The sequence below is a fragment of the Mus pahari genome, chromosome 4 (genome assembly GCF_900095145.1).
Source record: "Mus pahari chromosome 4, PAHARI_EIJ_v1.1, whole genome shotgun sequence".
Taxonomy (NCBI): domain Eukaryota; kingdom Metazoa; phylum Chordata; class Mammalia; order Rodentia; family Muridae; genus Mus; species Mus pahari.
The window spans coordinates 72807720-72825100 of NC_034593.1; the positions used below are offsets into that span (position 1 = coordinate 72807720).

General features: G+C 39.5%; 1 protein-coding gene across 1 annotated transcript in view; it reads right to left on the reverse strand.

The window, feature by feature from the left end:
• Window positions 1–17381, reverse strand: part of Gucy1b1 (guanylate cyclase 1 soluble subunit beta 1) — a 42803-nt gene that overhangs the window by 4466 nt on the left and 20956 nt on the right. Inside the window, exons 5-10 of the mRNA XM_021196028.1 lie at window positions 9590–9787; window positions 8469–8699; window positions 7236–7352; window positions 6227–6360; window positions 2816–3013; window positions 1028–1265 (exon numbers count right to left, since the gene is read on the reverse strand). Of these exons, the coding sequence (XP_021051687.1) occupies window positions 1028–1265; window positions 2816–3013; window positions 6227–6360; window positions 7236–7352; window positions 8469–8699; window positions 9590–9787 (1116 nt within the window). The remainder of the gene's footprint in view (window positions 1–1027; window positions 1266–2815; window positions 3014–6226; window positions 6361–7235; window positions 7353–8468; window positions 8700–9589; window positions 9788–17381) is intronic.

The window sequence follows — 17381 nt, forward strand, 5'->3', positions numbered from 1 at the left end:
ACCTGAGGCCCAGGACCCTTCTCAAGCTCCATGGCTTCTTCACAGTGAAAAGCATTTATGTATTTTAGGAAAAAATGTCTTTGGCTGAGTTCAAAAATGAATGCTGTGTTTATACTAAATGTAATAAACAATCTGCACAGACTCGTTAACCTAAGTGCAAAGAAACTGCGGGATACTTCGTGTCAGCCAGAGATTGCTCCGTGAAACCTCATCATGGCTGCAATGAAAAGAAAGTTTCCTAAGTGGTAACTGCTACTCCAGGTTGAAGTTTATGCCATAGACAAGTGCTGCCCTCAGCCTTACTCAGAACAGTGTCCTTCTGTGGTGAGCAATGCAGAGACTCATGGCTGGTCAAGGGGCTGCGGAAGACTATGGCACGCCCAGCACTAAATGAAACATCTGTATCATCTCCCCCAAATCTCAGTGCACATCTGCAAGGAGGGCCCAGAAGAAAATGGAAACGCTGAGGATGTGGGAGAATTCCCTAACATTTTGCCTTCTGGGAATGATGTGGCTGTTATACTCAGGATCATAGAGCAGCTCTGGGTGCCTTCCCAGGGCCTGCACAAAGCTTGGGCAAGTTAACATTAAATTATAGATGTGGGATTGTTTCTGAGGAAATGGGAGTCATGGTTTTCAGTGGTGTGGCTACTGGTGCATTGTCTATACCTCAGTGGACAGCTCCATACCCATGTCTGGCAGCAGCTCTGGTTCAACTGAATGGATCACAAAACAATAACAAAAAAAGGAACAAAAGACATGAAAGTGGGAGGGGCACTTCTCAGGAAGATTGAGAAGGCAGGGAGGTAAGAGAAGACTCGTGTGGTGTGAATATAACCATATGTATGAAATTATCAAACAATACACTTCTTTACAATGAGGAAATTATTCAAGCCAGCGGCCTGCAGTGACTCTTAACACGCTAGCAAAGCAGCTACAGTCCAATACAGTGATCATGGGCTTCTTCAGGGGAGTCCTGGAAGCCCACACCTGTACTGCACTACAACAGGCTCCCATGAGGACTTGCCTTGTAAACAAATGGGTTTTTCCGTGAATCAGTCAGGGTGTCAAATCGGGTGTAGAGATCGTTGAGTAGATTGACAATCTTCATGGCCCCTTCTCCAGATGCATGCTTGCTACAGAAAGCATTGAAGCCCACAATGCCGCTGAAGAGGATGGTCACATTGTCGTATCTTTTGGCAGGCACTGGGCGCTTGTGTCTCAGCTCATTGGCAACAGATGGAGGAAGGACAGAATACAGCAATCTGTGGGATTAGCGGAAAGCACTGTAAGATGCTGGTGAGCCTTTACCCCTCTGGTTGGGCCTCTTTACTGCATCAGTGCCATTGTGCTGGGTTTTAATAAGACATCCTTTAAAACCAGCATCAATTGTTAGCTACATACAAAACAAAGAAACATACTAGCCATTTGCCTGCTGTGGTCACAGTTACTCCCCAATCCTGAACTGTTTCAAACCAACTCAAAATAAGCCAAACAAATGAACAGGTGGGAAAAACACAAGGCCATTAATAGAACTTCACCATTTTCATTTGTAGTCCTGGCTTCTTACCCTGTTTTTATGACAATGACAGGCTTGATGTTGTCAATATGAGCATCTAAAATGTTGCACCAATAGTGTAATAAGAGAAACACGTTCACATGACAGGAATAAAATTTATGTCAAATATTGCAAAACCCACAGTTGACAACATAAATTTGCTTTCTAGTCTTATTTCTACTCACTCCTTCCTAGAAGAAACTGATAAAAGAGATGAAAGCAGTCCAGATGAGCAGACATTTTATTTCTGTAGGCAATACTGCTACCACGGCATTGGGAATCTCAGTGAAGAGACTGTGGCCAATAAACAGTAGGAGGGGAGTGGGTAGATTTAGAAGGAAAGCAAAAACCTCTGGGCTCACAGCCGGAAGAAACAAGAAAAAGGAGGCCTTCTTATCCTTTTCATCCTTTTGACCAAAGGGCAAAGTTCAAATATGAAAAACAGACCTGAGCTGTCTACTTCCTCTCTAGCACAGTGGAATTTTGTCAGTGATTAAATTTAGCTTGTAAACAGAAAGCATTTCATGCAACAATGAAGCTAGATCTTAACATTCAATGTGAGCAGTACAGCAGCTTAATTTTAAATAAAACTAGATGGTTTATAATGAAATCGTTTCAAAATAAAGTCTCTACTCTAAAATCAAATCCTATCTATAAATCTAAAAATCAGTCATGGAAGTTAAAGAAGCACAATGTCCATAAATAGTGCAAATAGTTTCTAAAAATCCACTCTACCATGGGCAAACCAAAACAAAGGGTCCTGTGGTGGATCCTTATTGTCTAGTTCAGAAGTCAAACTCTAGTGACAGTGGTGTCAACTCTGAAGACTAGATGGTAGACTAGTGAGAGAAATGGGACTCAAGCTAACAGCTTAGCAGTGACATGAATCAGCAGCATGTTTAGTATGGAATGTAGAAGATATGGATTCCACTGCAGATTTGTGAAACCTTTAAGAGGTGAGACCCAGTGGGGAGAAGTTAGCCCACTTGGGAACACCTTTGACCAACACAGATCGCATCCTTCCCTTTCACATCTCAGCCACCATAACACAAGCAGATTCCTTTGACATACATCCCTACTGTGGTGTTTGATCTCATCACAGCCTAAAGCAATAATAATTATGAGGAGACTAAACCAAGTAGTCTTCAGGGACATGAGAGGTTCCAGACTCTCCAAGTGAGAGAATGAATGATAACCTTATACAAACGATAGAAAATTGTGAATAAAAGCCAGCCCTTTTTGCCCTCCCGTTCTTACGTGTCTGTCTTTTTCTTCTCATCCTCCAAGGCTCGCAGTGTAAGCTGCAGCCTGTCAGTGAGGATTTCCAGCTCTTGTGTCAGTTTGTACTCCTCCCGGAACTGTTCTCCCAAAAGAACTAGGTCTCGGGTAGCATCGTGGAGAGGGATGTCACTCAGATACAGGCCTCTTCTTGTTAGGTCGTCCAGGTTCATCACACTGTCACACAGAGCTTGAGTTAAAATCAGCACCCCCTGTCCAGGTGGTGGGGTCAGCCCTAGCCACAGCAAGTGGCATCTAGCTTTCTCTTTCTCCAACTTCACTGCTCAGACGATCAGGTTGAGGAGACCCAAGGAGAAGCTGACCTAACATGGCTTTGCTTTCAGTGTATCTAAAACCCCACTAGCAATCAGCAAACTTGAAATACATGTTGAGCTGTACTTTTGAAAGGCATCTACCTTCACTGAAAGATAATGCAGAAAGCTGCCCCACAGATATTGTCTTAGATATTAATAGAAGGCTGGTGCATTTAACAAACTTACCTTGTTCTTCTTTATCATAAAAACCAGAAGAAAAATTTATCTCCATGCTTGTGGCAGGAGTAATGATGTTTCTATTGAGAACCACTTCGATTTGCTTTATGACTTTAATAATCTTGTAATTGCAGTGCTACTGTAGGCAATGATTGGTTTCCCGAGGTCTAGCCACCTTCCTCACATGCCTTTTAAAGAAAGACTCCTTGCCTAGAGCCTTTATGCTGTTCTTGCTTTGGACTTTCATTTCTCTTGCTAGTCTTACTTTCTTTGGTTGACATTGTTTTTTCATTTTTAAAATGTGTTATCTGACCTCCCTGAATTCTATGAATCTTTGTAACCTAAACATTACCTTTTCTATACCGTTATTATAATAATCTTGATTGATTCATTACAATTCTGGTAAGTAAAAAGTCCATTTAAAAATTTACTAATTAGCTAAGCATTTAAAAACTTTTTTTTACTGGTTTGAATTAATTCTTAACATGTAAAATTATTATTTCTAGTTATTCAAGATAGCATTTTTTTTCTAAAATGATAAATATTGGCTCTAACTTTAGTAAGGAACTTCAGATTAAGAAGAAGAGCCTCTGAATGTGTTCTCAATAGAAACATTCATGTCAAAGCAAAGCATAGAGTCCCATATGCAAACACAGAATAACCCAGGGTGCTATTGACAAAAGTAGCCAACCCGTTTGTTAAATTGAATATATATCTTATAGACCTCTTAGAAAAATAAACCCATCTGAAAAGATGACAACTCACTTGCCAAGTGAACCAAATGGGGCCCAACAAGACATGAGCAAAGATAGAATGAAATAACCTCAATATTGAAGAGGATACTTTAGTGCTAGGTGTAATATACCCTTTTGGTCAGGGAGACCAGAGAATCTCTTAAGACAACACAGACTCTTGTTACTCTTCTTAACTGCATACTACATTAGGTGCTGAAACCCTGTTGCTGAAGATAACACACATCTTGGCTCTATGGTGTAAAGAAATCAAGCTGGACTGATCTAGAAGCTTTCTTCCTGCTGTGTAGCTTTCTTAGTTCTAGAAGGTGTTGTAATGGCAGCTGGGGGAGAACAGACATCAATAGCAATACCCAGCTGTGAACTCTATAATCTACAGCATCAGCCTGCAAGGTAAGCTGTGCCCATTTATGACAGAGTCGCACAACTATAAAGGGAGTAACCAACTGCTCTCTGCTTGGATTTGAAGCCCACTCTACACAAGTAACTCTTTAAGCCTGGTCATGGCTAAGGGTGTCTTAGGCCCTAAAAGAGAACTTAATACTATTGTTTAATTAAATTGTCATGGAACTAAGCTGAATTCTAAACAAAATATTTATGTGTATACCTATAGACAAATGTCACTCACAACTTTCACCGGAGACCTCGGTGAAGGTGGTCAATTCAGAGACACAGAGCTTCTCAAGATGCTGAGGAGTGACAGTGGATATTCAGACCTACAGGGAATATTTATGCCATCCCTGAGAAGGCTCAAAAACATGCTGAAAGATGGCAGAAAGAATGTAAGAACTGGAAGAATGTAGCACCTGAAGAAGGGCTGTGAGATACTGTGTTCTTGACATGCCACAGCTAATGTTTGTCTAGCATGTAAGAAAGCCTCATATATACTCTTCAAAATTATATAACTGGGTGTGATGGTGCACACTTGTTATAGAGGTCATGGAATACAGCATCTGTTATAATGCAACTCTACACATCTACTCTGAAGCCAGCCTGGGCTACATGACATTCTCTCTCAAAAAATAAATCCTTATTGCTTTTTCTAAGCTTACATTAATCATATTGGAATTATTTTATAAACAATTTTTTCCATTTAAATCGATTTCATGGTAATTGGTAAATGTATCACTGATAGGACCAATTTTTGAACATGAAAATTAAAACATATACTCTATGGCTTGCAATTCTCCCTCCAAAGAAACCTAACTGTCCTTGGAAAGAAACACTCCCTAAAGTGAAGTTGTCACTCGACGGATATCCAATCATGAAAATGCAGAGAAGCACCGATGGCAGGTGACATGTTACTGAGTCCTTGGATGGTAGTAACTTTAAACAACCTTTATATATCACAGTTTCATCTCTGTTGTCAGCATGATACATGATTCTCAGAAAATAAACCATAACTACTGTTATATAGTATCATATACAAAGTATAATCTAATAATAAGCATCTCCTATTGCTCTATAGATGCATACTCTATATCCCCTGAGCCTTATACTAAACTGCTAAAACTAGCAAAGCATCAACCCCTGCTTTGCCTCTTCTGATATTTCTTACTAATAACATTTAACATAGATTTCAATTGAACAAACCATGTTGAATAATCCAACCCTGTTAAAATAGTTAAATGTTTTTAATTTAAAGTGACTTGGACAAAAAAAAATTGTTAGTCTTTTTATAATTGTTACTAACTCCAGAAAAGTCCTTCATTTATGCGCACATATTATATAATTTCCAGAATTGCTCTCTTACAAGATGCTCATTTTGAAAGTACAAAATATAGAATTAGCACATTACTCATCCTGTGATCTAATGTCACAAGAGCTTCAGAGACAGATTAAGATAGCACATAAAGAAAGCAGGGATTTTTAGAAATGTCTAATACAATCACTCCTGTTATAAAGAATTACATAATGAGGCTTTGAAAATGCAGTTTATACTTCAGCAAAAATAAGCATCATGGACCAAATACTGTTGGATTAAGAGAGGGTGTATTTGGCCCATTCACTCCCCATGCATGAGTTGAAATATCATGCCAATCCAGCTTATATGTACAACCAGCACGTATTGGCCAGTGATGTTTACTGACGTTTCACTGGATTAGTTTTTAACTTATACCGATTACATTTAAGATAAAAGTTGTCACCTTGGTGAACAGAGGAAGAGGATGCTGTCTGCTTCCGGTAAGTAGATCATTTGGCCTTTGAGACGTAAGCAGCTAATCTCTGCTCCAGTCAGTTCATCCTCACACTCAAGTTTCTCCACATCCAGCAACCCTTCCTTTAACAGGAAAGACAAAACATCAGCTTCTGCCTGACCAAGCAGCTGGAGGGATCAGAACAACTTCACTTCTCCCCAGCCCTAAGGGAGGGAAAGCTCATCCCTTAGAAGAGGAGAGGGGGCATTTCTCCAGGTCTAGGGCATTGTTAGAAGCACAGTGCCTGCTACCCTTCTATGCACTCAGGAAGGCAGCAGCTGAGCTGCTGTGCCTGCATTCATGGTAGCTTCTGTGTTTTTTCCACTCTGGCCATGACATGCATTACTGAATGGTACCAAACTAAGCGAAGCTAACCCTGTATTCACAAAACACTGAAAAGCAGCAGTCAGTCTCAAGCCTATAAAACACATGTAGATGTATCTTTGGAAAGTCACTGAAGAATATGAAGTGTGTGGATGCTCGGGAAATTGTGTTTGCTACAATTTCCCAAGAGCACAATCGAGGGGGTATGGAAGCCATCTAAACTACCAACTACATGAGTTTATGAGCTTTCAATCCTTTTTCTTTCCCTAGAGAAAAAATGTTAGCCTGAATTATAAACAATTTACAGAAAAGTAAATCAGTGGTGACATTATCAAAGACTTCTTGTTAGGGGAAAGAAGCATTGGAATTTCAAGCGTACTTGACGTTACAACATTGGTTTTATTAAGTGAGACTGGGATGTTCCCAGCCAGACACTTGCTCAAACATTTTGTTCACTCATTCTCATCAGCTGACAGAGGTCCGTGTCCCCAGTCAAACACTGCTCTCTTAAAAGCTGTATTTTACTTTCTTATACTTCCATCTCAGAGAATGCGCTCAGAGTCGACGTCCCCTCTCTGTTGTTGCTGATGGACAAAATGCCTTGCTTACATTTAATCAAAGGGTTCTTGCTTACCTTGCTTCTCAGTACAAAGACTGTATTGATGTGTGAAAGAATCCCATGGAAACTGATGTCGATGTGAGGGCGCACCAGAGAGAAGACAGACAGAAGGCTGCAGTTCCCAGGCTGGAGCTAAGATACAGAAAAAGAGCAAAGAACATGCAGCTACTTGAGGTTGACTTTATGATTAGCTATTGGTCTCGAAATTAAGCTAGATCAGTTATATTTGTAAGTGAAAAGTAATTATAAGTATTGTGTGGGAGATTTTCCCAGACTGTGGCCTCAAATTTTGCTATATGTATGCAACAGAGTTTTTAAGCAAATGTCAAATATTTGCAGGAACAAGAAAGGATTTAGGTGAGTACTATGTAAATATAAATATAAAGCTCATGAAAATAAAATAATAAAGAGAAAGAAGGACACTTAACTTCTAAACTGAAGATGCCCATGGTATCTAATGCCAATAAATCAAAACAACAGTAAATACTTTCTTATGACACATCCGCAGAGAGATAATATTAATAGAAGTATTAACACAAAGTGCCTATTTATGATGAAGCAAGTAACTGACTAAAGGGACCTCCTGCCATGTCAGGACAGAGGGAAACAGGCGAGGTCACACCCCTTAGAGGGAGAGACCACAGGAAGCACAAAGCACTCTTCTGCTTCCAGATCTACAGCTTTCCACAAGACCCCTGTATCCTAGTCCTGCATTAAAGCAAATGCTACCCCCAGATGCATACATGCCAGGGACCAATCCCAACATGGGACATGAGAGAAAGTGAGTGCACAGGAAGTTTTCACTTGACTCCTGGGAGTGCAAACCAACTGTGGCTACAGAGCCTGGGGTCCTACCGAGCTCTGCCACTCTTCCCATGGTAATGTCTATGTTTTTTTCATCTTGCTTGTTTGTAAATTTCCTTCTTCCCCTTGTCAACAGCTGGGTTTGAAAGCTATTTTTGGAAGGCAGCTAGGCAGTGAATATTTATTTAATAAACAAAAACTGGAGTGAAAGCTGACTGCTCTTAGCAATTTCCCGATTTTCTCACAAAGCAAGTCTACCATTCTCAGACAACTTCCTCCTCTCCCTGTAAGTGATTAAAGTAGACACAAATAAAAGCCCTAAGGAAGTTTTCAATATTTTCAAACACATTTAGGTTATAAGTGCATGGGATCGGTCCTGCTAACATATGGAACCTGTAATGGGGGGGGGGTCAGATCACAAGGTGGTGGAGGTGTGCACTTTACCTGAGGGAGCACTCTGTAGATGGCATTGCCACACTGAGTGACCACTAGGTTCCGGTCAAATATGATGTGAAAAGGAAATGCTTTGCAGAAAGTGTAAGGGCTGATACGTGATTCCTGGGTACCATTCTCCTCAAACCTATCCAGATCTTCATAAAAATCCTCTTCTTTTGATTCTTTTTCTTCAATTAAAAATTGGGTATGATCACATTCTTCATTTCTTTGCTGAATAACCTAGATGTCAATGGGAGGAAATGTGGTTAACTGCTGGCATTTTAGCTTAGTTATAATATCTGAATGTAAGGGACTGCTTATGAACATTTCCCATAATTACTAATACATAATTACTATTTATAATCTGGCATGAATTTCCCATTAGCACACATGGCCTTTTGAGTGGACTAGGAAGAAAATGCCCTCTTGGCCTCCTGGGGTAGGCCTCCAGAACAGGGATGTTTGTACAGCGAATCTATGGTTGAGGCTGAAGATAATAAACAAAAACAAAGTACCTGGTTAGGAGAAACTACAGAGGTCAGAGAAGGGAAAATGGCATTTTTTGCATTGCATGCTCTCTGTATTGACACCTTAAAACTGCCACTCAGGAATAACAAGAGTTGTACGTTATCAATAGCGTCAGGAAAAGACCAGAGCTGGCTTGGCCAAGTTCACCAGCACAACTGGATTAAAAAGTAAAATAAAAAAGGAACACAATCAAAGACTTTTGGTTGACATGATAAAATGTTCTTGGCACAATTTAGGAAAAAGAAAAGAATTCACATGGAATAAGTGATCTGTGAAATGGGCTAATTTAATGTTCTTTACATTTCACCCTTCCGCAGTCTGATAACTCGCATGTCACATGGCCCACCCTATTTCCAGCTGGCGTGTGTTCACGGAGAGGAATTGAATTTCTTCTTGCTTTAAGCAATATATAAATAGAGAGAGAATCTGTTGCAAGGGGGAAATCGCCCAGGATAATGCATTTCAAGGCCAAATAGAGGAGCCTCTTGGGGTTTACACCCTTTTGGCTCATAGGTACCGCTAATGTAGTCCACAAGCAGCAATCAGTGAGGTATCATTTCAAATGTTCCAATATTCGGAACATCTTGGCCGGTGAACATTACCTTCATGTCTATCTCAGTGCCGTGTATCTGTTGAGCAACAGTCTTGATAATCCCGATCACGATGTCCTGAAGCCCTTCTCTTTCCGAGTAGTAGTGCAGGATGAGCCCTTTGCCTTTTTCCGCATCAGTGCACCTGAAGGAAGGTGCGCGCATCCCTGGGTAGATGGTGGCGAGGTGGTCATGCAGGGCATCGAGGTTCTGTAGTGAAAACGGAAGCACAGTGATGAGGAATGTCTATGAGGTCACAGCCATGCGAGCAGCAGAAAGAAGGCTCACATCTGGGTTTGCTGGGCAGATCACTAGTGTAAACATCTACCTGGGGAGAGCCTTCATGGCGTCCCTGAGATAGCTCTGAGGTAAGTACCACAAAGAGAATGGAAAGAGAGCAGAATAGTTGAGATGAATTTATGTGGTTGTTAACGGTAAGTCTCTAGAGCATACTTAAGGTGAAAAGCAGGCATCTAAGATTGATGTTGATGCACACTGTAGTGTTCAGAAGAGAACATTGTGTAAATCAACCACATCCTTTCTGCTCGCACTATAATACCCATCTGAAGTCAATAAAGAAAATATCAAAATGTCAAGGATAGTGAAACATAAGCATATTACTGTGATGAGTGACTAAAATAAAGGTGTATAAATTCCCTGTTCATCCGTAGTTCCTAGTCAATAGCAGAGCCCAAGAAAAGCAGCAAAATTACCATCTCAGGCCAAAGGCTTAGAAAATTAAACGTCCTAACTTTTGTAAGCTTGTCACTTAGAACATGCTATATTTCTCAGCACCTATTAGTTTGTAAAATTCAAAAGTGATTTATATTCATATTGACCTAAGAAATAAGAAAGCTACAATTTTAATTCAGTCCAGCATTTAGTTGATAATGTGTCCCATGCAGGAATGAAGAGATTCAGGAAATAGACCCAGACACAGAGAGTCGTGAAGGCTAACACTGTTTCAATGAGCTGGTTAAATCCAGTGTCAGTCTGGGTGCTTCAGTCTATAATGACTTCTGTTTTCTTACCTATAATATCTCTATAAAAATCAAGTCAAGCTATCGTTTTTTAGTGTTTGTTTTGTTTCGTTTTTTAAAAAAGGCTTTTCTTCTCTTTATATGACCCAGCACAGGGGAAGGCCGGGGCCAAGAAGTGGGAGTGGGTGAGTAGGGGAGCAGGGGTGGGGGGAGGGTATAGGGAACTTTCGGGATACATTTGAAATGTAAATAGAGAAATATCTAATACAAAAATGAAAAAAAAATAAACTAAAAATAAAAAAGGCTTCTTCTGAGGGCCTCTAGGGGCCGCTGCTGTAGCATGAAACTTAAGAGGCAGTCTAGCTTGCTCCATGCCATTCCTGGAACCTACCTGTTCCAGAACTTCATATTTCTTTCTATTGAGTTGAACTATACAACGGATTCTTTCTGCAACAAATTGTTTTTATGGAAATCCTTCCCTGTGAAGAGAAGACCGGAAAGCTCCGCCGCAGGACCTTAAGACCCCTGCCGAACTTTTGATGTAATAATCTTGAAAGAGAAAAACCTCTTGAGAAGAACATGTATTGCTAAGAGTTTTACTTTTATCTCCATTTTCCACAAAGTGAGAGCTGAGTTTGTGGCTGCATTAAGAACTCATTTCTTTCATATTAGAGTCCAAGTACTGCATTGTACTCCTTATATGAAAGAAAGCCATCTTAAATAGGTGATTTAATACTTTTTCATTTTTCTAAACAAAATATTTAAATATTCCCTAGTCAATAGACACACGTCATTTGCTTGCTATCAATTTCCATTTTGGTTCATTATATGCCCTCTGTACATTCCAAAAAGCAGTCAAGACAATCCCTTGGCAGTGACAAAGGTACCATTTCTACCAGTGGCCACCTTGATGTTAAGGCAGTTCTGACACTGGACTTGGTCACCCAGGACAGATGAAACATCAAAGATAGCACCCTTCCTGCAAGGCCAGCCATTTGAATGTGTGCACCGGTGTGGGCACGATTAAGGTTTGAATATTGGAAGTACAGCCTTGCTAAGACGAATTCCTTCAGGCAAGAGGGTCACTACAAAGGCTGAGCATCGTGTTCAACCCTTTTTTGTGGTAACCGAGTCTCCAGAGATTTGCTGTCGTATTGAATTTGCTACTAATTAAATGCACTAGCTGAGTGCTTTGTTGGAGCATGAGAGATTTACCACTTAATGTAATATTGATTTTCTTTAGATAGCATCCCCCACAAAATATACTCGCGGGATTTCTTCAGTTACCACTTTCCTCACTCATTTCCACTCTATCAAGTTTCAAGCGATCACCACGACCTGTCTCTTCTAAGAAATAGGATTGTGATTAAATTTAAATTATTTTCACCACACTTGTATTGCTAATAAATGTACAGTCTTCATATTTAAACTACTATAGTTACAGTATCCTCTGGAAATCGCAAAACGGGGACCCTTAGCATTGCCAAGGGAAAAAGCTATTCACATTTGATAGCACTAACTAAACACATTTGACAGTTCACTAGCATAGCAATATTGATACATTCTGGGCAATAAAGCTTTCATCACAAAACTAGAATTGTTTTATTACTAAATATACCCATGGAGGTAAGTACAGGAAGGGAGCAGCTGCGGGGCCAGCTACAAGGAGTTCACACATGCGTACAAGAGCCAAAAAGTCGTGGGAAAATGTAAACACAGATGCTTCAGCACGTACAACTTCCAGGAAGTCATGGAGCAACCTCCAAAATGCTTGGGCTTCTCCATCTCCTTAGCATCATTTAAAAGGGTGGTGTTTTTGTTCTGATAACCAAAATCTAGTCTGAGGTTTTAATTACATTTCTAAAGCTGCCGATACCGTTTCATGTTCCCTCTCTCACAAAGAGAATAAAGGCATATTTTCTATGCGGGAATTCTGCAGCTGCCAGGCCACTTTAGCAGTCTCCTGGTGTTTGTGCTTTGTAGAAGAAGGAAAACTATTCCTATTACACTTGGGCTGTGGGCTGTGCTGCAGCTCGAGGAGGAGTGTACTCTACAAATATAGGAGACCATTGTTCTTTGGGGAAATATGTTTAAGGTGCACGTATATCTTAAGATTTTTGGACTATTTCAAAATAATGCACATTTTTAAAAAATATATACCAGGCATGCCAAAAATAAGTTCATACATAATTACAGAGACAAACTATGCAGAAATCCAAGACCTCCTCTCTTTGCTCCCAGTACAGCTAATCAAAGACTTGTAAATTGGCCACAGAAATGTAGAGATAAAGACTCTGCCAGGAAAGCAAACTGGCTTTTTGCTTTTTTTTGTTTTGTTTTGTTTTGTTTTTTTGTTTGTTTGTTTTGTTTTTTTCAGTATCCATAATCCTTAATCCTGATCCTTGTGGTTGAAAGGAAGTTGTTTGTGTAGATAATCCACTGAGATTCAGTCCTGAAAATGAAGATGTTCTTGCAAAGGCTTCTTCCTCCTCCCCTCCCCTCCCCAAGCACTTTCTCCCCTCACATCTCTGAGAGGCAGGGCCAGCATCCACCATGTTTAATGTGAATTGTAGCCCCTGAAAAACCCCTTGCTGAGGTTAATGAGAAACAGGTCATTGGAAGTTGGGAGAAGGACACTGAAACAAATGGTGATTTTACCCCACAGATGATGGGAAACACAGAGAAAGAGCTCAGCACTGACCCATATCATCATGGTCAAACTAATTGAAGTGAGCAATTAATTAAAACAGTTTTATTTGCATACAAGGGTTACCTCCCCTAATGTGGAGTTCAAGAGGTCAGCACTGGATGTAACAGTTCAGAAGTAGGTGGTTTCCAAATTGGGGGAGGGGGTAGGGCAAAATAGTTGGGGTCATAAGAACAAGAAAAACAAGGTAGCCCTTATGGCCTCTTAGAACAAAGGTATGGTTGCAAGGTAACAGGGTAGTCGTGGGTGGTCATATAGCCTTTTGAAACAAAGAGGGGTGCAAGATGGTTACAAAGAGCTCTTTGAAACAAAGACATGACTGCCATTCCCAGAACAGGAGGTACAGGACCATTTGTAGTTAAGGTTACAGGTGGGGCATAGCCCAATCCTTGAGAAACCGAAGTTTAAGCATAAACAGGAATAAGCCTAGCTTGTCTTTAATGTAAGATGGCTTTTAAGCCTAAGATGGAAGCAGGTTTGTTCTTTGCTTCTCCCCTTCCTCTTAGGAGCTGCTCCTTCAAAAGATAAAAAGGTTTAGTGTTTGTAAAAGAAAAGCATAAAGTTGACTGCAGAGGTGACTTGGAGCCACTTAAGAGTGCTTGTTCCTCTTGCATAGGACCCACAGCTGCTATAACTCACAACTTCAACTGCCTGTAACTCCCCTTTAGGAAATAGGAGCCAAGCCTTCCGGGACACTAGATATCAATATAGTGCACAGACATGTAGGAATTCACACTTACACATAAAGATTTTAAAAATAAATAAATGAATGGTTTGGGGTTTTTGTCTTTTTGGTTTTTGTTGTTGTTGTTGTTGTTTGGTTGTTTGTTTGTTTTTAAGCAACTCTCTTTAGCCGGGCAGTGGCAGCACATGCTTTTAATCCCAGCATTTAGGAGGCAGAGGCAGGCAGATTTCTGAGTTTAAGGCCAGCCTGGTCTACAGAGTGAGTTCCAGGACAGCCAGGGCTATACAGAGAAACCCTGTCTCAAAAAACAAAAACAAAAACAAAAAAACAAAAACAAACAAACAAACAAAAAACCAACAACAAAACAAAACAAAAAGGCAAAAAGTAAAATGGAATATTTTATTTGCAAAGAAAATTTATCAGAGCCTTTAAAATTATTTAAACAGAAAATATCAAATACAAATAATGAAAAATAAATTTTAAAAATTGTTTAAACAGAAATCACTTTTAAAATTGTCATATTAACCCTGTGGAAGTGGTACACACATTTAACCCCAGCACTTGAAAGGCAGATGCAGGAGAATCTCTGGAGTTCAAAGCCTACCTCGTGTTCCAGGACAGTCATGGCTACACTACAAACCCTTTCTCAAAACAAAACAAAACAAAAAACCAAAACCAAAACAAAACAACAAAACAAAACAAAAAAAACCCAAAACAGTATGTACTTCTTACCTCGTCTTCTCAAAAGCCGTATCTTCAATAACAATAAAAATAAATAAAATGTGATTACATAAATTTCACATATTTCTGTCCTTTAAAATGCATGTCAAAAACAGAATCCTTCCAGATAATACTAAATTTAACAACAGATCTATATTTAGTGCAACCAGTTATTCAAAGAAGAATCTTTCACTTTTAACATATTTCTCTTCCTTCTGTAGTTTTGTTCTGTTTTTCTGTTTAAAATAAAAGTTAAGTCATATTTTACTTGTAGGTTGTAGAAATTGAGTTTAGATGTTTCCTTTGAGATTCAAAAGTTAAAATAAAGTGTCAAGTGTATTTTTTCTACAAAATATAAATAATTTAGGAAAGTATTAGGGCTTTACAGCTGTTCAGGAAAATCCTAGTATTTCCCAAAATAGCCCCTTGTACAAACATTTGGGAATTTGAAATTGGATCTGCTGTGAATGCCAGGATGCTGCTGGTGGGCTGTGTTTTTTAAACCTAAATCTGAGCTAAGCAGAGCTGGTGACAGTCCCCCTGCAAGCTGTATGCTGTGGTAGGGGAGGATTAAGAATATATATATATATATATATATATATATATATGATATATGGAGGGAGCGGGCTGAAAGTTCCACAAACCAAGCCTTCTAGCCAAGAATGAAAGTATATTTACATTTTTATATGCCATCCTTATGGTTATTGAAATAAGCTCATGAGTGCATATCTTAACTAGTTTCTAAAATAGCGTGTTTTTTCTCTCTGTTTTTTAAGTGAACCTGGCAACCTTGGGCCATAAAGTACAGACAAACTAGCAATGCAGTATCACAGGGAATGAATGAAGCGATAATCCTGCTTTGGCCTTATTTGAGTCCCACTGCCAAAGCTGTGCATATCTCACCAAGGATTTACTTAAAGTTCTTGATTCATTACATAAGTGCACATACACACATATACTAACAGGAAAAAAAAAAACCTATGAGGAAAAATAAACAGAGCCTGTTGCTGTTGCCCCTGTGGTATAGCAAACCACACCAACACCTATTGATTGAAATGCTAATGAATGATAATTTATTTCATCTTTGATGGTTCCCATGCTGTCTGAGTGTGAAAACTCCTTACTAGAGTCACCAGCACATCACAGGATGACTGGTTTTTTACGAAGAAACCTTGAAATGGCCAGCAATGTGGCCAGGTTTTTACAAGGCAATTACATGCAAGGAAATCAGGCAGGATTTTGTTCTATCTCTACATAGTCTGTGTGGCTTGAACTTCTCATGTTAGGTTTCTGGATCCATAATGGATCCCCATGACCACCCTCCAGATACCCAAGCAACAAAATGAAAACTTCTGATTCTATGGCCTAGGTTGTGTCACGATGTCACCTTTGCCTAATCTGTTGGTCAAATGATTGCCAAAGCCATCCCTTATTCAAAGGAAGGAGAATTGCATCTCTTGATGGAGGCTAGGCACGGGAGGGACAGAAGATACTGTCTCTATGGTCTCTGGAAAATGTATTCACAATGCAGAACGGATTGCAGTGCAAACAACACTGGCTGGCAATCCTTACCAGTGATGTTCTCAGGGGTCCAGCAAAGCATACATATGCAGGACTGCTTTATTCTGTTCATAAAAATTAAGAGAGAAATTTGTGTATGCCTAATTTAAGAACATAAAAGTACAAAAAAGTGGAAAACTCTTGTTAAAATATAGCTTTGTCTTTTCAACCACAGTCTCAGTTAAATTCATATAAAAATCTAACAATCAGAGTAAATGTTTTTTTTTTAATTCTTCATCTTATTGTTTGTGTTTTCAATTACTAATTCACTTCCAAATAAACTCAAAAGATGACTTGTATTAACAGCCCCCAAACTGATAGTGGCACAGACTTAAGAAAAACCACTTGCAAACTATTCAATCCCTACAGACAAATGGAAAAAGCTTCCTCTAGAAGTATTTTTATATTGTATCACTGTGTTCATTGGGAAACTTCATTTTCAAAGTCACCATAATGCAAAATTTTAAACACTGAATATAGAAACACAAGAGAAGTTGTATAAGGTCATGAGTCTGGTGATGGAAGAAAAGGCTCTCAACTGAGAAGGCAAGCACTGTTTAAACAAAATAGTCACAGAAAATGTCAAAATGCCATAGAACTAAATTACAGACATTGCCTTACTGTGAGGCCTGGAATATGCCATTTCTATAAAGGAGCGGAGGTATTATCTCACTGAAAGCATCAATTTGTAAAATATTACTAATACTCCAGAATTGTGCTGAGACAGCTCAGTGTGTGAAAGCATTTGTCACCACGCCTGATGATCTGAGTTTGGTTTCCCAGAACCAGAGGGAAGGAGAAAGCTACCTCCTTTAAAACTGACCCAGGACATCCAGGAACGTGCTCTTGCATGTGCATACATGTGGGTGTATACTCACACACTAAATACATACATGTGAAAAATCATTAAAACCGTCGCTCTTGAATTAACTAATGCCTCCAGAATTGATGACTGCCAGTCATAATACATACATACAGTTTTGGGAATTCAGAAACATTTAAAGTACATTTCATATATGTGTGAGCATACGAGCATGTGTATGCATGCACATGTGTGTGTGACTGTGTGTATGTCCTCTCTCTCTCTCTCTCTCTCTCTCTCTCTCTCTCTCTCTGTGTGTGTGTGTGTGTGTGTGTGTGTGTGTGTGNGCG